Here is a 21210-nt window from a genome sequence, read left to right on the forward strand (position 1 = left end):
CCTCCCTCCCTCCCTCCCTCCCTTACTTGTTCAGTTCTCTTTTCTCTCTCCCCCTTCCCATCTTCTCTTCATTTGCCTCTAGATCTGTCCTGTCATGGAATATTTATAGCTCTCCTGGTCCAGCGTCACTGAATCGACTGAATACTAACTCACGGCTAAATATAGCCCAGTGCAGCCTGCATGCTTTCCCATTTGTCAGCAGCCCCAAAACACGGCGATCGGCCATTCACACCAGCTCTGCTCCAGCCATGTCCCCGTTCAACAACCCGGGCTCATTACCGGATGCCCTGAAGAGAATGCCTTTAGGCAGGAAACGCACCCACGCGTCCCGTGACCCTTCCCAAAGGCGCTCTGCTGCCCACACTCATGCAGGCGCACGATGAAGGCGAGGGCCATGAAAAAACATTAATGGGCTGTTGTTTTAACCCTCTAGCGGCAAGTCTCGTTCTGTCATGCAACTACTGTGGTATGTAGTTTGCATTCCTGGTAGATGTCTCCGTATGATTGCTATTGTGTTGTGTTTTATATGTTTCAATACTAGTGCCAATATGATACCAGTGGTATTAAAAGTATTTAAGTTCAATGCCGAGCCCTACAAGAGACCTGTTTGAATTGTTTTAGTGAGACAGTAATGCCTTGCCATGCTGAAGCTGCGGCATGTTGAGCAAGCATTTATATGAAGAGATACCCTGTTTGCACCAATATCCTAATATCATAGTATCATTACACTAACACCCAGAGGGGAGAGGGTAGTTGACCAGACCACATTCCCTACACTATAACAATTCACTATCTACTGTACGTTGCTGTGGGAAGTTAAGCAATACAGAGTTGTATATCAAAATAATAGTCTAGGTGCAAAATGGGTCATGGAGAGTGTGGTGCCTCAGTGTATTTATATACAGTGTATTTATTTGCATTGACTTAAGTCACTTCTACAGTGAATTAGGCCAATATAACTGAAAGTATTGCCTAACAGCGTTATTCAAGAGTGTCTGGAAGAAGGCACGAGTTGGCACCAGAGATTGTTTGCTCTGTTTCTGTTTGTCCTAATTGTCCAGTACATGGCCTTTCTTTACACAGGGTGGACTTCCACAGCCATGTTGCATTTTGGAACTGCTCTGCTTCACGCAGTGATAGATGAGATCTCCTTAAGTCTATTTTCAGCTCGTGCTGTGTTAATGCAGGCAAGGGAAAACTTCTGTTCCAATGTGATCATGGGTAACCTGGGATGTATGACTTTGCTACACCCTAAATTAAGCCTAGTGGTTGATTGCAGGTATGTTATGCAGCGTAGTTGCAACAACAGGCTGTTGATTATAGGTGCACACAGGGTGCTGTATCGGGAAGGGTGAAACAATGACAATATGCAGCTGTCAGTATGCATTATTATATAAAAATAAAAACGTATTTGGTTCATTGACAGTTTAATGCGTTAATAGTGCGTACGTGCTTGCGTGTGTTGATTAAGCAGAGGTGAGGCACAGACACCTTGGCAGGAATCCCTTGTCTCTTCTCTTGACACTACATTTTACAGCTTTACAACTACCAGGATTTCCTTTTAGGGCTCTTGGTGATTTGATGGCCTAATTGACACCATCGTGTGTGTAATGGCTGACCTGGGGCTGTATTATTTCAATTAACTCCTCCCCATTCACATCCTCCAATCTCTGCAGGCACATATTTTATCCTGTTTTCTATCAGCCAAACTGATGTTGAGCATCTGCAGGAGAGATGATGTACTCACAACACAGTTTACTAATGGCTTCTTTTTAGACACAATGTAGATGTGCTGCATATGTACACAACTTGATAAGACATACCAAAATGTCAATATTGTAAGTACGTGTCAGCTGATGCAACAGGCAGACGTGGCACATAACTAAAGAAAATAAGCTAACAATAAGGAGGCTGAAGAATTATCAAAAGTATTACTTGCATTTTTAAAATATGCTTCCTCTTTTTTTACCACAGACCATAGCAGTTACACGGGGGCACACCGTCTGCACAACCTATACTCTCCTTTGCATTTATAATTGGAATTTATGAAGTCCGGAAATCCTGTTCATGAGCCATATTTAGCTTGTGGAGCTGGATTTAGGAGTTTCAAACTAGAATGGTAAAATTATCCCAATAATAAAGAGGGAAAGAACATAACATGGTAGGATTGTGCTTTTAATAATCTCAGCTGCATTGTTATAGCAGCTATTTATCAGGCAAGATTAGTGGAAAATGTATGTGGTCAGTCATTGATGCACTTTACTGCTTTTGCTTTCATTTCCCTGTCAGAGATTTGTTCTGTTTTGATGTTAATCATTCATTAAACAAACTTGCCGGTTCTGTGCTTATCTCTTACTTTTCTCTCTTTCACTCCCCCAGGCACTGGACGGCTTCTTCTTTGTGGTGAACATGGAGGGTAACATTGTGTTTGTGTCTGAAAATGTGACCCAGTACCTGCGCTACAACCAAGAGGAGCTGATGAACACTAGTGTCTACAGCGTGCTGCATGTCGGGGATCATGCTGAATTCATCAAGAACCTGCTGCCCAAATCCCTCGGTTAGTCTCAAGCTTATTTTCCCTGCCGGCATTTGCTTTGGTGTTTGGCTTTTTCGAGTTTGTTTGTGTCTTGCGGTCACATTTGTGTTTTACGTCTTACTCTCCACTTTGCCAAATCCATGTGTATGTCCTGTATATTGCCTCACTCCCACCTCTGCCTTAGCAGGCCGTCCTTCACTCCCTGGGCTCATCGCTTGCTTTTTATATGTATGTGTTTCCTCTTTCTCGTAACACCCTCAACTTTCTTCTTCTCGTTGTTCAGACAGTTGTGGGTGGCTGTTCCATTGTGATGTCAGTTTAATTAAAATATTTACGGAAAAACTGCTAAGAGGATGTGGGAAATCTGGATAATACAAAGAGTTGCTTAACGTCTATTTACAGGGTTGGCACCGTGTATATTGCCTATAGGTTCTTAATTTCTTTTTATTTTGCTGATGCTCGGCCCAGACATTTGCTCTCACTCTTCTCTTCTTTCTCCCTCCTTTTTCTACTAATTAACTTCCTTTTTCGGCTTCTCTCCCCTGTCAGCAGCATCCCTCCCTTCCTATATTCTCATCTCGTGACCTTTCATTCCCTTTCTCTTCACTTTGTGTGTTATTCTCACCCTCACCAACTTCCCATTTTCATGGTCTCCTATTTCTATTTCTTAGCCTCCCCAAGATGCATTGTCTTTATGCTGGCATTGCTCATCTCATGAAAACAGGCCATTTATTTTAGTAAGACAGAGATTTTGCCCTCTTCTTTTCCCCTGTCTCCTTCCTTTTCTTTCATACCTACCATTCCTCTTCAAAATCCAAACTCTTCATCTCCACTGCAGAAGCAGTGATTGTAAAGTATGTCAGTGCACCCTACCAGCAGCTCTTCCTAAGTCCCTTCTCCCCTTCCTCTCCTCTTGTCTCCTGGTGCTTCGGATTGAGGTCTGAGTGCCCAACCATCTGGGTGGGAGAGCAGCACAGAGCGGAGTACCCTGGAAACGATCAGCGGGCTGTGTCCCAGATACTGGGAGATTATCAATGCGCGGAATGAGATCACAAACCAGATGGAGTGTGATGGGAGTTTGCTAGAGTTAAATGAGTTGTGCGCGTGACTTCTTTTTTCTTTTGTGCGTATGTACGTAAGTGTGCTTCTGCTTGCATGTGTGTACATGTGTGTTTGCTTGCGCCCATGTAAGAGAGATTGGCAGTGATGTTTTAGAGGACATGCATATGGAGGCCTGGCTGTGGATAGATGGCACAGGGCTCAGGGTTCCAATTGCTCATAATGACTGATCTCTCTACCCACCAACTGCTCTCTTCTTTTTACACTTTTTGTGCCTTCATTCTCTCTGTCTTGCTCTCATTATTTCTTCACTTGCAGTGTGGTAGCCTCTCTTGGCTCACTCGTTGCAGCTCTCTGTTATGTTGTTCACTTTTGGTTGCAGTTAAATTCATCAAATAAAATCCTCAGGAGGCCAAATTGTAAATCTCCCTTGCCCCTTTTTGCTCTCCTGCAGTGAATGGTGTCCCATGGTCCAGCGAGGGTCCAAGGAGGAACAGTCACACATTCAACTGTCGGATGCTGGTCAATCCCCACAGTGACAACCAGGATGAAGCGCACGAGCATGAGCCTCAGCAGCAGAAATATGAGACCATGCAGTGTTTCGCCGTTTCAGAGCCTAAGTCCATCAAGGAGGAAGGAGACGGTATGAAAGAAGAGGGGGAGATGGTGTGGGAAAAGAGGGTGTATATATGTATAGTACTATTACAGATTTTGACTCATTTATATCTTAATGATAAAATCTAGAGAAACTGTAAACACTTTGTTAAGAAAATTGAATTGAGAAATGTTGGGTTGGATTAGGCTCTTAGAGCTTGCAAATTAATATGACTTGAAATATTCAAGTCTGTTATTTGTGAAACAACTGCCAAAACTCTCAGCAGTCATTAAAGGTAGTAAGGGTTAACTGGGGGAAAAAAATACAAAATCTTAAAGAATTTAGTAAATGGGAAAAACTTCTCTGGTGACTGGTAAGGAGCCGTTCTGGTGACACTCAACTTACATCCATGAAAAGTTGTGTGTGACACAAGGGCGACAAGAGGCCTGGTGGCTGTCATTAAAGCCTATCTATAATTCATGTACATCCTTCACAAACCTGGGCATTTGATTCCAAGAAAAGAATGTAGCTGTTTTAATCCGTATCGCATTAGTAAACCGGTCTTTTTGTCAACCTTCAAATAATTCTCAACATATCAACACATTTTGGAGCATATTCTGTATGTGAGCAGAAAAGTTGCAAATGCAATAGCCGCTGGTATAAACATCTGCTTGCCTGTCATTGGGGAAATGATTCAAATTGTATGTGGGCTCTGCTCACTGTGTTTAGTCACTGATAGGTCACTGGTCTTTTCCAGTGGTTCAATGCCTTTTAGACTGGAACTTGAGATTCTCTAGTTTGAGTAAATTTCCATCAGAAGGGACTTGTCTTCATCCAAAAACTTTCAGCACGTTATAAAGGATTAATACCTAATGCTCTCGAAAAATTGCGAAATTCTACATCGTAATTGCTAAAAATCCAATTGCTCAGGGGCTTTGATGAGAAACCAAAACTTCCCACTGGCAACCTATAACTTGGTGGTTAATTAAAGCAGTAAGTAAAAATGCACATGTTTAACTCCAAGTCTCAACCTGTCTTTTCGCCTCTCTGGCTTCCTTTGTGCACCAGCTGCTTGCCAGCCATACTTTGGCAAGTAGACTGACTAGGACCTAGGCCAGCGTGCGTGCGTGAGTGCGTGCGTGCGTGAGTGCGTGCGTGCGTGCGTGCGTGCGTGCGTCCAGCCAAAGGAAGGAGAGGAAAAGCAAGAGAATTGCGAGAGCTTCACTGATCTTAGGGCCGGACCACCCAACAGGCTCTGTTTACAAGTCAAAATAAGGAATGTGTGTCAGCTCTGGCATGCATTTCTTTGCCAGATACATGTGTGGGATTGTGGCTATTACTGGCACAAGAAAGTTAGATGGCAGACCTTTTGGGGTCACTCCAGTCCTGGACTTGGCTGTGTGTGTTAGAGGCAACTGTCACAATTGAGCGACAACAATCTTTAATGTTGGGCCAGGGGATGTGTCATCAATGTGAAATGGTACTGTAGGTGAAACCAGCCGTGTACACGCATGCATGCGTGCACTCATACACACACACCTTCAAAGGTCACACTTCATCATTTCCCTTGCCAGCGATAGCAGCTCCTCCTCATGAAAGGAGCGGAGCCTTGATCCCCATGCTCATTAATAACTGTATTAATTATGCTGCCTGGGAATAACATGCATTTCATTTTCTTTCCCTGTTTCTGTTTCTGTCATTTCCTCCCCTTTCCCATCCCCCTTTATCCTTTCTGTTTCTGCCCTGTCCTCTTTGTTTCCTGCTCTACCTCATCTTTTCTTCAAATATTTCCTCTGTTCACTCTATCTCTCTCTCCATCTATCCCGCTTCTTCTCAATTTTAGACTTTCAGTCATGCCTGATCTGTGTGGCTCGTAGGGTACCCATGAAGGAAAGACCAATGCTTTCCACGCATGAAAGCTTCACCACGCGCCAGGACTTGCAAGGTACATGAACAAGTCACACAGACGAGAAATACAAACTAAATAGTGAAGAATATCCAAAGCAAACTTTATTTCTTTTTCCAGCAGACGAAAGAAAATGTAAAATACACTGTTCAGTAAAGGCTAATTGATTTTAGATCCCATACTCTCATACTACCAATTTGGTAAAGCATTTTTAGCTGTTCAGATAAAGCTTTGCCTTGCGTTGATATAGTGCCTTTACACAGGCATATCCTCAGCACCACCTCATCACATGTCACCAGCACATAAATCACCTCACAATACAGTTTAGGCGTATTTTTATGTGTAAGATTATTACATCCTTGGCAAAGGCCCTTAGGATTAAACGCATAAGTTAAACATGCTCCTACCTCTGTCTGCACTCTGGGAGGTAAAGTACCTGTCTGAACACTGCCGCATGGATGCAGACGGTTGTCTGTGTCACCTTCGTTCTCACCGTCTTTGATGTGCTTGCACCCTTTGTGTGTGGCATACACAGACACAGCACACAAACGCGCACACACACAGTTACTTGTTGACATATAGTAATTTATTGTAGTTCCCGTTTCCCACCCAAAAAATTGTAGGCGTGCATGTATGCAGTTGTTTGCCAGGTTGTTAAGGCTGCACAATTCTGGATCCAATAAGTATCATTATTTTCTTATTCAAAATTGAGAGTAGGATTTGTCTATCATGTTATTTATTCTGGGGGGGGACTTGTTGGACTTGGTGTTGTAAAAGGCTACTGTTGTGAATGTTTGTGTGTTAGGTCTTTAGTCACTCCCTATGGCTGTCATTCAAGCAGCAGTCTGCTTGTCAGCCCTTTTTAAATGCATCACTTCCACCACATAAATTGCAAACCAGTGAGGGACTGATACAAGTAAGTGAGTGAGTAGGTGTGTGTTACACATGTAGCATGAATCTATTTGTTGATAAAGTTAGTTGAGCCTAAGCTGCCCTGGTGCCCTTTAAAATGATCTTAAAAGATGAATTGTTTGTCAATCATACAGTTTGTACTGACAGAATGTGTACTTGTGTTTGCCTAATCTAATCTACTGTAGCCACAACTGTCTCCCCAGTTGATTTTAGTGCCTTATGGGCACAGAAAGAAAATCTAAAGCTTGACAAGGTATAATTAAAATGTAAATAGAGTAAATCCTCAGTATTTATTCAATCAATATCAAACCAGCTGTTGTGCAGCAGAGTGGTCAAGTGAAGAGAATATGTTGGGTCAACAAGCCACGCTCCACATGTTTGTTCGAGAGAGACGTTGAATCCCCATTAGCTCTGTTGCTGTTTTGAATAGAAACTTACATCCACTTCTGACTTAGGCCTCTCTAATCCGGTCCTCTGTGTTTAGGTAAGATAACGTCCCTGGATACCAGTCTGCTCCGGGCGTCCATGAAGCCGGGCTGGGAGGATCTGGTGAGGCGCTGCATCCAGAGGTTCCACCTACAGAATGACGGAGAGATGTCTTTTGCCAAGAGACATCAGCAGGAAGGTAATGCCGCTTACTGCAAAAAAATAGATAGTTACTTCTGTTTGTCTTTCATGTTGCTGTTGTCAGACTGCGTTAGTGTAAAATGTTGATTTGGCGTTGGTCAAACCGTGTGTCCCTTCTAATCAAAGCCAATGGTTAATCCTGGGCTGCTGTTTTGAGACCCTCAATCCAATCACCTTGTCATTGCTGTTACAAAAACAGACTGAACACAGAACCTTAACAATACAAAACTCAGAGAAAGTTAATTATTTGTAATGATCATGTAATGATAATCATCTAAGTAAGAAATGTTTTGTTCTTTCATCTAATAATAATACATTGAATTTGTATAGCGCTTTTCAAGGACCCAAAGTTGCTTTCCAGGGCAGTGTAGAAAACAAAACAAGATTCAGACACAGATGAAAAGGGAGCGGGGCCTGTGGCTATGGATAGGCTTAGGTGAAGAGATGGGTCTTGAGGTGGGACTGGAAGACGGTGAGGATTCAGGGTCACGGATCTCTTGTCTGATATAAGTGCATATGTGTCCTTAGTGCTTCGCCATGGCCAGGCATTCAGTCCCATCTACCGTTTCTCCCTCTCGGATGGAACCATCGTTTCAGCCCACACCAAGAGTAAACTGGTCCGCTCGCCCGCCACCAATGAACCCCAGCTCTACATGTCCCTACACATTCTTCAGAGGTATGTCTCACTTCCTACACCTAGCGAGAAAACTGTGGCATGAACTTGGTTGCCGGTTTTAGCCTGTTAATGCCCTGCGGCATAATGGCTTCATGTTCTTATTCTGTGTGGATAGAATTGAATGTGTAGATTTGTGCTTGCCAGTGGTCTGGGTCTCAATAATATTCAAAAAGACAAATATAACATGTTTTCCTACCTGCCCCCTGTGGTATATGCAGATAGTTTTAGTTAGTTTCAATAATATTAGAAAGGTCCTTTTTTTCCTTAGAAAAACAATGTTGAAGTTTCTCAGGATAAACCCCAAGACCTTGCAGTGGCATTTTCTACCATTTCTGACATTCTACAGAAAATTCGTAGTAAATAAAACTAACTGAACTAATCAACTGTATTATCTGTGTGTCTGTTTTTAACCTCTAGAGAGCAGACAGTATGTGGAATGGGCCAGGACATGGGTCCTGGCAGTCAGGCCACAGGAATGGCTCCCAAACCGATGAACTCCTCCACTCCCTCCATGACTCCTCCGACCCCAGGCAGTTTGCCAGGTTCAGGGCCTCAGGGCCAAGACATTACCATCAGCAGCAACAGCACACCTTTTTCCTCTCCGGGCCCTGCTGGACCTAGAGAACCAGCAGCCATGGGGGGCCATTTGCAGGGCTACCGTTTTGGCTGCCCCCCACCACACAACCATACTGGGGGCATGCAACAGCCACAGCAGGGCCCCAACTGGAGAATGAACAGCCCCTCTCGCGCCAGCCCCAGTCCAGCCGGTGGCCCTCATCCACCTCAACAGAACTCTATGCTGTCGCCCAGGCACCGAGGAAGTCCTGGGGTGGCAGGCAGCCCTCGTGTTGCAGGAGGCCTGCACTCACCCTCCCCAGTGGGGATGTGTGGTGGAGGGCCTGGAGGTGCAGGTAGCAGTAACACGACGAGCACCCATGCTAATAGCTACACTAGCAGTTCTCTGTCAGCTCTGCAGGTCCTTAGTGAGTGTCACGGTGTAGGACACGGACATGGGCCCCCTCATGCACACACATTGGGTTCTCCTGACAACAAGATAGGCTCCCCAGCTGGGGTCACACCAGGGTCAGGGGTGAACACTCATCTGATGTCAAAATTTGGAGGAAACAGCGGTACTGCTAGTGCTACAGGAGACTCCTTTGGACTTCACACAGAGGTGGGTCAGGGGCACACCCAGTGCCAGACGGAGGGCAACCTAGCTGAGCCCAAGGAAGAGAGGGAAGGGCACCCTGATGGCCACGATGCTCACAATCGTCTTCATGACAACAAGGGCCAGACCAAGCTACTGCAACTGCTCACCACTAAGCCAGAACCTCTGGAGACGCCCCTGTCCCCTGGCGCAGGAGGTGAGGGTAAGGACCAGGCAGGGATTGGGGTACGAGGTGGCCACACTGGTGGAAACACCCATGCCACATCCCTTAAGGACAAACACAAGATCCTTCACCAACTGCTTCAGAACAGTACGTCTCCAGTAGACCTGGCCAAACTCACTGCAGAGGCCACAGGCAAAGAGGTGGGCCAAGACCAAACCCAGGGTGCTGGTAGTACAGCTTCTGGTGCAGACATAGCTCCTAAGCAGGAGCCCTTGAGCCCCAAAAAGAAGGACAATGCCCTGCTACGCTACCTACTGGATAAGGATGACACTGGACTGAAGGACAAGGTCCCTAAGCTGGAGCCTGGGGAGGTGAAGGTTGAAGGTGGCAAACACCCTAATGTCAAGACGGAGAAACAAGACACAGGATACGACCGGGCTGAACAGGTCAGTTTTTACAAAAAGCTACTAGGGCTGGGGCAACATGATTTTGTCCCAATTCTATTCTTTCACAATACATAGCTGCCAATTTGATTTCTATTATGATTTTAATTCCTTGTGATTCGATAGTATTGAGAACTGTTATTTTCTTTTCCTTTTAACAAAAAGAAAAGTTGAATAATACACTTTTAGAGACAATATATCATGAGACATTTCTAAAAATTGTTTTCAGTCAGCCTTACATTTATTTTATCTGTAAAGAATTACATACCATGTATTTTCTGTTTTCTGCGAAACAGATATGATTTACTCGCCGTTGCGGTGCCATGTATACAAAATATTTAGGTGACTCATTGGTTAACAAAAAAAAACTAATTCTAGAGAAAAGAATCAATTTTGAAAATTGTTGCAAAAAAAGTCACAATACATGCAATAATTTTCCCACCCCTAAAAGCAACTACTTGTGTTTTATTGTTTGAAAAATAGTTTTACTGCTTAATTTCCATGTTTTAAATGATGAAAGAACTAGAGCTGCCATAAAACGGATTTTATAACCTCATCTTTAGCCCATTGCAAAAACTTTTTTTCCCTGTTCTGCTCCACTTGCCTCCCCTCTCTGTCTGAGCGTTAATCTGGGTTAGGTAGCAGATGTTGGCTCCTCCGAGTCCCATGTCCACACAGGAGGCTACAGCTATACACGCAAACGGTCTGGCCGTTTAGAGGACAGACAGACAGACAGACAGACAGACAGCGTTTGTAGCATACATACAATCCCATTCAGATTTACAGTCTCATAATATACACTTAAAACACCATGCATGTTTTTTTGTTTATACACATGTATAAACACATCTGGTGCATTCACTGCCTATGCGTTGGCAGCCCAATCTGAGGGAAGCAATCTGCCAGCTTCATACAACCCCTGTGGTTCTCCACCCATTTGATCCTGGTTGAGTTTGGCCAGAATCCTCAGGTTTGGCACAGAGCTCAGGTCAGGCGTGGCGCTGAAAGAGAGAAGAGGAGAAAAGAGTAAAAGGGAGTGAGCAAGGAGAGTGTTGCTGGTAAATTTTAGGTTTTAGTTTGCTAATTCTCTAAAGCAGGAGAGAAAACTCATAACCTGTTATGAGACTCATAACCTTTCGTACAGGAAACGTGTGTAATTCCAAGACACAAGTCTAGCAAAATAGATCTATTGAACACATCGCTGATAAACCATAGAATTACATGAAAGTACATGAATGCTCTTGTACACTTTGCTATCTGTATTTTTCTCATAACCTCCCTTTTCTTAGACCAGTCAGTAGTCTAGGTGACATTTACACCATTTCAGTGTCAATAACATTAAACAAAAGTCACATGTTTTGTAGAAATGACCCTGTTGCTTTGGAGAAGCATGCGAACACCAATGTGTTGGTCTTAAAGGGATTGCTTTCTTATTTTCTTCTTCCTTCTTTGTGGCACATTACTATAGAAACTGTGTGGTTTTCCCACGCAGACAAAGAGGCAGTGGTACAGAATGTCAGCTAGCTATGCATGCTAGTTGTGTGTATGCACAGTATGTGCTCGGCCACTTGGGTACACATGTGAAGAAGAGGAAAAGGTGATTGGATGGATAATAAAAGATGCTGTTGAACTGAACAAAGAAGGAGAGATGAGAGAGGTGTAGATACCCCCAGGAGAGCCCAGCCTCGGCAGGCAGAGTGAAAATGATGAGCCATATGCTCCTGCATGTCCTCTCTGCTACCATGGAGATAGAGGGGCGAGGGAGTGGTGTGTTGGTAGAACAAGCACTGTACCAGAAACAATAGAGGAAAATAGAAATTGAGAAAAATAGAGGTTTAACATTTATGTCTTGATACTGAAGGCTTTATTTTCTAGAAGTGGCCAGTGTACAAAATGACACGTCATATTAAATTGGTTGATTTCTGCCTTGTGTTGACAGTACAAATGAAATGGATTGAATCTAGGTTTGTCAGTTAGATGGGGATTAAAGCCCTCAGAGCTTCAGACAGTGATGGTGCTTAGAGCCATCATATGTGTGTGAGTGGTTCTCTGTTTCTTACTGGTGAATTGCTGCTCGGCCATGTGTGAAAGCTGACTGTACTAGTTAAAAAGTCCACTCATCCTTCTCTCTACCATCCTCACCCACCGTTTTCTTGCGGCTCCCCACCAACCCCCCTCCTTCCCGCTCTCTCCTCATGATTGTTTGAGGGCTGAATTATTGATGGCTGGAGCAGAGCTAAATGGGAAATCAGAGCAGAGCTCCGTAGTGGCTCAGCTAATGGCTGAAGGAACTATGGGTATGGTCATTTTGTCCTATGTCCCATTGGGAGGCAGGATTATTTGTGTGTTTTACATGTGTGTGCTTCTGTGGTTATTGCACACATTGTCATGTAAACATACAGGCTGCTGAAGCTAAACCTGTTTCCACATCAGTTTAATGCATGTTACTAGTTTAGTTCATGTTTCTATTTCTCTTTAATGTACACTGTATTATGACTCCACACTAAGTGTATATTCCTATCTTTATAACATCAACAAAAACAGGAAAATTAAGCAGTCATCAGTAATATTATAGGATCTGTTCACTGTGGTATCATGAGTTGTTTAATGCTTTTGGCATTTGAAATCACTGCAGCTCAGCTCAATATTGTGTATTTCTTTTATGAAAAGTATGCCAGATGATGGTCACAATAGATAGTGCTCATTAATAGCCCTGAATATGAGTAAGCAGGTAAAGAAATAAATACATTTATCTCATCCAATACATCATGATCTTCTGTTTTAATCAATAGTTTCTCCTGGCCCAAATACTGCAGCTAAGAGATGAAATGAGAAACTGCATGACAAAACATGTCCTTTCTATTGGTGCTCACTCACAGGCAAACATACCTACTGTATCAGACCATACGTAGGTCCTTTTTTACAGTATGTCAAGAGTTTTCATAAACTACTGAGCCAGAAGTCCTCTAAAAGACGAGGGACGGAGTATTTCAGTGTGATTAAAATAATTACTCCCATCATTTCTTTTACAGCATGTTATGCTGGATGTAGTGGTGAATATGGGACTATTAAAATACCAGATTTCTTGGAATTCTAATTACCAGTCCTGCAATAAAACATAATCCTGCATTGTGTTATACGTAAAATGATTTGCTGCGTTTACCTTCTGTTTATCCATGGACATTTTTCAGTTCAATCCCTCAAGATAGCCCACACAAATAAGTGATTCCAAATTATACATTATACTCTCCCAACATGGCAGTTAACTTCAAATGTTGCAGTACATAAGTATTGCAGATAATGTTGCAGTCATCCTTGTGACTTTAAAAATTGCCATTTCAGCTCTTTCAGAATACAGATAGTATTTGACCAACATGATTTTGGAGTGAAATGGCTTTTCCTTTTGCCCTACTTGACAGTGGCAGTTTTGCTTTACCCACCCTGATTCTCAGTTCCCTTTCCTATAAAATGGCATGGAACAAGTTACAGAGGCACAATGCTCCTGCTTCTCTGAGATCCACATTGACATTGGGGCATGTACTCTATGTAAAATTTGGAGCAAAAGGTCATGACATGATTAAAACCTTGCTCAATTACAGCCGTGATCGGTTCAAGTTGATGAATTCAAGTCAAATTGTAAGAATACACATTTATCAGAGTCTCATCTCCACTCTGTGAGAATGCTGAGAGAAAATCGGCCTTGTCAGTTCCTTAGCACACAACTTTGTGGAGTGAGTCCCTTTTTGTATGAAACATGCCTTAAATCTACAAGGCATTTTCAAAGTACATGATTGTACTTTTTGTATTGTATTTGTATTCTTTAAATTTAGCAAGTGACCACAATTAAAGGTGACCAACTAAAGTTTTGGTTTGTCAAACTCGTTTTTTCAACTAGGTAAGGATTCTTAACAATTTGTGGGCATAAATGAATAGATCACGTCTAAAGCCAGAAACACACAGGGTTTTTGAATATGCACGCGTACCCTTAAACAAACAGCATCTTGTACAACATGTATCTGCTCTTCCACTGTGAGTACCGTTCTAAGGTCAAGAACATTACAAATTTTGGGACATGACTTAAGACAAAATATTTGATAATGGTCATTTGGCCTTACAGATCCCTGCAGTTTGGGCCAAATACAGTATACCAGCCTGTAATTCAGAAAAGAAAGTCATGGATTGCCATGCATGCACTGACATGCATTAAGAGAAGAGTAACAGGGATTGATAGAAATAGGACCCATTAAGGATATAAGCAACTAGAGAAGACGAGAGAAAGAAAGTGGGAGGAGGAAAAGAGCAAACTGAGAGCATACAGGAGCATTACATCATTCCTGACCTCATTAGGGCTTCTCTCTCTCCCACCACTGCCGCTAACCCCCACCCACCCGCACACACACACACACATATATACACACACACACACACACACACACACACCCCTCGCTTTGCTACTCTCTGAAACTCTCCCACATCTTACAATGAAGCATATGCAGTCTGAACACCATGGCCACTTTAGATAATAATTATATCAGGCGTTTTTGGCAGCCTTGTAATCTTTAGTAGCATTTACATGATTAACAGATACATGTCATTGTCTAGAACAGTAAATTACAGCATTGAAACAGTGGTTGGTGTGCTGATTTTCTGCTGTACAGTATGTCACGATCAGGAGCTGTCAGTGATTCCAAGTGTGCTGCACTCTCGTGGGCAGTCACAGCCAGTGCAACTTATTTACCTAAAGTCCCTCAGGCCTCTCTAAGAAGCAATATAATCACATATGTTGGTGTTTGTCTGTCCTAAAATTAAATTAAATTCGGTTATGCTGCAATTGATTTTAACTAAAGTTAATAATGTTACACTTTCAATGAAATTGCAGATTGGTGTTTTTTAGGCTGTAGATTGTTGAGGTGTTGTATTGAACTGCACTTTGTAGTGTTTCTATAATTTTGAGAAAAATCGATAGGTCTACAGAGGAGGAGGCAGCGCCCATGTCGTAAAACAAAAAGCCAAGAGCTGTTTCCAAGATATTTATCTTTCATTATCGTAGCAATTCTATAGTCCACCAAGTAAAGGCATATTCCAGCATGGCCTTTCAAGATCCGGATAAGCGGTCGAAGATGGATGGATGGATGGATGGCCTTTCAAGATGCTTGTGTGAAAAACTAAACAAAAATGCGCCAGATAATCCAAAGCCCAGCTGTGTATGAATGAAGCTTTGGGCTGTATGGCAGACTCAGGCCAGCTGTTTACTGTAAGGGGCAAAGAGCAGTTCAAACTAATGGGCAATATATTGATATTATATCAATATTGTGATATAAGACTGGATATCGTCTTAGATTTTGATGTTGTGATGTAATATTGTTTTAAAGGCTGCATTACAGTAAAGTGGTGTAATTTTCTGAACTTTTTAGACTGTTCTGCTGTTCTGTTATTTGCGTTTACCCACTTAGTCATTATAATCACATTATTAATTAGTATTGAATCTTGTTGTGCAAATATTTTGTGAAAGCACCAAGTCAACCCTACAAGATATTGAGGTTCTTGGTCAAAAATATTGAGATATTTGATTTTCTCCATACCACCCAGCCCTAGTTCAAACTTCAGCACCAACCAAACTCCTGCCGCGGCATGCTGCTTTCCCATGTTACTCAGTAGAAAGCTGCTTCAATAGCCATATCCTTCGTGTTTTTCTCTTTTATGGGGATAAAAAATAGTGTTCAAATAAATTTTGGACTTTAAAAAAGGGGTTGTGTGTTTTGAAAACACCAGCCGGTAAACGAGGAGTAGTATGTGTCTGATACACTAATGTCAAAGGGAAGTGTGGCCTAGATTTGATAGAAAGTGGTCCACTTTTTTTCCCGGGGTTACTGCTGTATTATAAACAAGGCCAAGCCAGCTGTTCCCATCTCCCAGACAACGACTCCTCATGCAAGTGTTGTAGTGTTTACAGACAAAGTGTGCTGTTGGTAAATGTGTATGCCTTTCACACGTATGTTTGTGTTTGTGTGTCTGCAGGTGAGGCAGCAATTGTTCTCCAAATGGAGGCCTAAGTGGTTCATCTGTTTTTCATTCTTCTTGTTTTCACACTTTCCCTTTCTGTCTCTCTATGTTGTCTCTAGTCATCAGAGCTGGATGACATCCTTAACGACCTACAGAATGCTCAGCCGCAGCTCTTCTGTGAGCCACGGCCTGTTTCATTGCCCAGTCCCATGGACAAACAGAACATCATCAATGACATCCTGCAGATGTCCGAGACTAATCCTACCATGGCAGCCCAGCAGCAACACAGGGGCATCGGGACAGGCATGGGCCCGACAAGTGAGTCTCCCTTACTTGGAAGATCTCATGATATTAAAACTTGAGATTGTTCAGAAAATACTCCCATCATGAGGTCATACAATTCTAAATATGTAGCTATTACACAGTTTTAACATTTTCATTATTGACTTTTCCACGTTGCACATTTGGCTTAAACCCATTTATTACGCCCTTTAGACTTTGCGAGTGTCCGACCAGGCCAACCAGGCAGGGGTCTGCCAGTCAGGAGCGTGTCTCTGGACATGAATGTGTCCCCCCAGCAGTCTTCATTACAGTACCCCATAAGGGCAACTAGCCCTTACGCTCTTATGCAGCAGCAACAGCAGCAAGGAATGGTGGGAAGTCATGGCATGATGGCTAACCAAGTCGGTATGGTGAACGCAGGTGGGTGTGACAGTCGGGCTTTTGTGTTCACAGGAGTGCCAGAATGAAATTAGCCATCATTGTTTAAGTGTCTCTTCATGCATGCTCTAATTTAGTTGTGTACATTGAATGAAAATGAGTTCATGGGAATGTGTGGGAAACCAATGTCCAATAAAATACTTTTACCTACAAACTTGTTAAAAAGCACTAAAAGTCATCTAAGAAATACATTTATTTTCTGATATGTGATTCCTACTTGGCAATATTACAACGGCAAAACCAAGTGAATGATTACGTTCCTTTTTAAATGATTTTGTTAACAGTGCTGCTTTCAAAATTCTAAATAGGAAAGACCTTTTTTCCCCTGTATCTCTGTCTCTCTCTCAGCCAATGTCATATCACGGTACAGTGACTCACTTCCTGTGACAGGAAATTTTCAGTCACCCACACTGGCAGAAAGTTTCTGACACTGTCATTTCCACATATAAGCTGTCCCCACACATCCCCCGTACAACATAGACGGCTTTCCCCCTTATATTACACCATTGCGTCATAGGGACAGAGAACAGTACTGAAGTCTGTCTTGAGGCATTTCTAATTGTGTCTTGTCTTCATTTGTGTGTTTGCTTCACTAGGACTGATGGCTCCTGGTGGTCCACGGCCAGGCATGCAGCAGCAGCAGGAGGGCTGGGTGGGTTCAGCCTCTGCGCCTCCCTTGGGAGCACCTGGCCCTGGGCAGCAAGGTCATATGCAGGGCCGGATGGGGCTGAACGGTGTTCCCATGAGGCCCAACAGCCAGCCAGGCCCCCGACAGATGCTCCATTCCCCAATGATTGCCAATGGTGAGAGCCCAGTATGCCCAAAAAAACAAGTTACATAGTTTTAAAATTGGAAACTAAATGACAGTATGACATTAAATGGTACATTCCAGATTGATCCATGACCTCAAAGCCCCCGTTTATGCATCTTACCTGTCTTCCTAATATTATAACGGGTGCTAAAAAATTTTAATACACAAACCTGATGAAAGACATTTGCAGATTCACTTTTACTGAAGTATTTGTCCCTCTAAATTGTTTAGATTTTCCTATTGTTTTTGAGTGTTAAAGGTTGCCACCAAGTGGCTAATCATAGTACAGCACTCAAGAATGAATGTAAAATCTAACCGGGCTCTGTATGTTGGTTGTTCTGGGTTTAAAAAAAATATTGACCATCATCTAGTCTGCCATATTGTTTTCCTCAAAATTCTCTGTCTACGGTTTATTATCCTACCTTACTCTGTTTTTTTTTTTTCCCCAATTTAGCCCAATCTGATATGGATATTGGTATGGTCAGCCACCATTACTCCCAACAACAGGCTCCGCCCAACCAGACAGCCCCCTGGCCAGACAGCATGATGCCCATTGACCAGACCGCTTTTGTAAACCAGACCAGGTAACATCCTCACATGCAAATTACCATTACATGTTATCAATAATGCCAAAAAGTCTTACTGGTCTCACTACTCAAAATTATTATTTTTCTAGTTATCAGTCAAAAAAATCTTTTCAATTTATAAATATTTATGTTCTCCGTCTCCTCTCTGCCCAGGCCGGTGCACTCTGTGCCTCAGGATGACTTACTGTGTAGTACGGGGCACGGCTCTGTTGATGGCAGTGCAGTAGACGAGGGGGCTCTGATGTCCCAGCTGTACACTGCATTAAAAGACTTTGATGGCCTGGAGGAGATTGATCGTGCTCTGGGGATCCCTGCTCTGGTAGAACAAGTGAGATTACCATGACATTTAGTGTTTTTTGTGACTTTTTATGATTATTTCTTATGGCTTTATATTGTTATCTTTTTCTGTGGCTGCCTGTTTCAGAACCAATCACTGGAGCCGGACCAGTTCTCCCAGGACCCCTCCATGATGATAGACCAAAAGCCCCCCATGTATACACAGCAATTTGTTCCCCCACAATCCCACATGACCCAAAGGGGCTACCCTGGTGCCCCCATGCAAGAACCAGGTTTTCACCCCATGGCTGGCCAGATAGGTCCACGCCCGGGTTACCCCATGATGAGGATGCAGGCCCGGCCGGGTCTCAGGCCAGCTGGGGTTGTCCCAAACCAGCCCAATGCACTACGATTACAGCTCCAGCACCGGCTACAGTCACAGCAGGTACATGTGTAACTAGACTGGCATGACACTGCTGAAAGTGATCCTGCCCATTTAGTTTTTTAGTTGTTCTGATGTAACCACGCTGTTTAGTCAGTAGCTGTGTGACTAAACATGCAGATGGGAGTTGTGTAATTATCCTTGAGGTTGACATTTTGGCAAGTCTTCTGTGCACACAAGGAATAGTTGCGACATTTAGGTCCGCCAGCCATCTGCTGGTCTTGCATGGCATTTACTTGAATATGCGAATTGATAAACAGTGGGGTGATCAGGCTTTTGCAGTTGCTGCTCCAAGACTCTGGAACAAGTTACCTTGATATTACAGATGTAGCTCTTTTTAGGTCCAAACGCAAACATATCTGTTTAGTCTGGCTTTCAATACGTAGCAGTGGTGTAACAATTTTCTTCTTCTGTTTCTTTGTAACCTTTTCTGATTTGACTGTTTTCTATGTTCATTCTTTCTATTGGATGACATGTGTTTTTACTCTCTTGGTTCCTGAAGTAAATTAGATTGTATACCTGCTGATTTCTGTAAAGTGCTATATAAATACATTTTGATTGATTGACTTATTGATTGATTGAATATCATTTCTCTCTACATGGTCTCATGTAGGATACTTCTTGTGTTGATAGTTTTTTGTTTTTATTCTTTCACTATTTGTTAGCTGGAGCGCTCTGTCTTTAAGCATTTCAAAGATGTTTCCAATTATCTGTTGTTTGTCTTAACCTCATCTTCGTTCTCTTGTCCCACCAGAACCGTCAGCCAATGATGACTCAGATGAGTAGTGTTACAAATGTGAACCTACCTCTTAGAGCCAGTGCTCCAAACCAGGTAGCTCACTGCACCATCACATAATCTGTCTGCACAGACATGTTGTTATGACCATAGGTAGTGTTTGGATTGTTGATGGCTTTGAGTAAATTTAGTGTTTGTTGTGTTATAGAGGCACAAGTAGATGTTTTGTTTTTAGTGTCCCTTTATTCTCACACATTGTTCCCCTCCCACCTCCTAGGGGACCATCAATGCTCAGATGCTTGCACAGCGTCAGCGGGAGCTGCTGAGTAATCACCTGAGACAGAGGCAGCAGCAGCAGGCCCAGCAGCAAAGGAGCATGGCCATGAGGGCCCAGGGCCTCAACCTGTCTCCCAACATGGCCGCTGGAGGCATGAGTAACCCGCGCATCCCCCAGGCCAACCCCCAGCAGTTCCCCTACCCGCCCAGCTACGGTACCAGTACAGGCCTGGCCTCGCCACCTCCCCCTACCAGCCCCTTCTCCTCCCCTCTCTCCCCGAGCCTGCCGTCTCTCCCCCCCAACCCTCAGCTCCATATGCATGGCACCTCCTCTTCCTCCACCTCCTCCTCCTCCTCCCAGATGATGATGGGAAACACAAACATGATGGGCGGACAGTACGGGGCAGTACTCAGCCCCCAAATGCAGCACAGTGCCTTTCAGTTTCCCAACTCAGGTACTGCTCCCACACATCAGCCTACCACACACTTTACCTCACAACCTGTGTGTGTGTGTGTGTGTGTATGCCATTGTGTCTGTGTGTTGATGTGACTCTTTTGCACAGCATCACATGCTTTTTAGGAGCGGCAATCATCTGATTTGTAGTGTTATTTACTGATGACTGCATTAATCAGCTGCCATTGAATGATTCAGGTCATGCTACATATTTTACTCCTCATTTGCTTTTCTTTTGTATTTACAAAAAGTTGTCAGTAAGTCTGATTACATGTCTAATTGTTTTGTACACTGTCCAAAATGGTGTCCTGGCTTTACACTCTTGCTCCACCAGAGGGCACCACGAGCACAATAATCAAAGCCTGATTGAGGACACACACTGACACCATACTCTTAAGACTGTGAGCTGGCAGAACTATGATCAATGCTGTACCTGTCGGTCTGACAGCGTTGCGTGTAATCTGGACCCAATCTCATAATCTAGTATAACAGTGATGCTTGATTTGCATGATGAAATGTTTGATTAATCCCGCACTCCTTATTCTGATTCTGGCCCGTGAGTTTGTACAGAGCGAGACATTACTTCTCTCTTCCCCTTTCTCCTAAGACATCTCCTCCTTCCCTTTCTTCCTAGTTCCTTGCCTGTCCCCTGCTTACATGCATGTAGGAAATATGAACTGCCTGTCAACACTCCTGAATTCAGACTGGAATGAACAGTCTTCAGTCACACTAATCATCATGTTTGCTCAGTTGCTCATTCTCTGCCAAATTGTTCATCTTTATGTGGCATGATTGTATAAATCACATGGAATGTTAACAT

General features: G+C 43.2%; 1 protein-coding gene and 1 long non-coding RNA gene across 7 annotated transcripts in view; one reads left to right on the top strand and one right to left on the bottom strand.

The window, feature by feature from the left end:
* LOC117938221 overlaps positions 1-8114 on the bottom strand; it is a 12732-nt gene extending 4618 nt beyond the window's left edge. Inside the window, exons 1-2 of the long non-coding RNA XR_004655354.1 lie at positions 8012-8114; positions 7844-7848 (exon numbers count right to left, since the gene is read on the bottom strand). This is a non-coding gene — a long non-coding RNA (uncharacterized LOC117938221). The remainder of the gene's footprint in view (positions 1-7843; positions 7849-8011) is intronic.
* ncoa2 (nuclear receptor coactivator 2) overlaps positions 1-21210 on the top strand; it is a 57583-nt gene that overhangs the window by 30794 nt on the left and 5579 nt on the right. For 4 of the 6 annotated variants that reach the window (XM_034862726.1, XM_034862727.1, XM_034862724.1 and 1 more), the window contains 14 exons: positions 2380-2557; positions 4050-4238; positions 6034-6135; positions 7493-7633; positions 8164-8311; positions 8729-10088; positions 16208-16406; positions 16584-16790; positions 17405-17611; positions 18074-18203; positions 18360-18534; positions 18631-18927; positions 19679-19756; positions 19938-20391. In XM_034862726.1, the coding sequence (XP_034718617.1) occupies positions 2380-2557; positions 4050-4238; positions 6034-6135; positions 7493-7633; positions 8164-8311; positions 8729-10088; positions 16208-16406; positions 16584-16790; positions 17405-17611; positions 18074-18203; positions 18360-18534; positions 18631-18927; positions 19679-19756; positions 19938-20391 (3865 nt within the window). The remainder of the gene's footprint in view (positions 1-2379; positions 2558-4049; positions 4239-6033; positions 6136-7492; positions 7634-8163; positions 8312-8728; positions 10089-16207; positions 16407-16583; positions 16791-17404; positions 17612-18073; positions 18204-18359; positions 18535-18630; positions 18928-19678; positions 19757-19937; positions 20392-21210) is intronic. The other 2 variants (XM_034862729.1, XM_034862730.1) reach the window with 2 other exon arrangements.

This window comes from Etheostoma cragini, chromosome 22 (assembly GCF_013103735.1).
Source record: "Etheostoma cragini isolate CJK2018 chromosome 22, CSU_Ecrag_1.0, whole genome shotgun sequence".
NCBI classification, from domain to species: Eukaryota; Metazoa; Chordata; class Actinopteri; order Perciformes; family Percidae; genus Etheostoma; species Etheostoma cragini.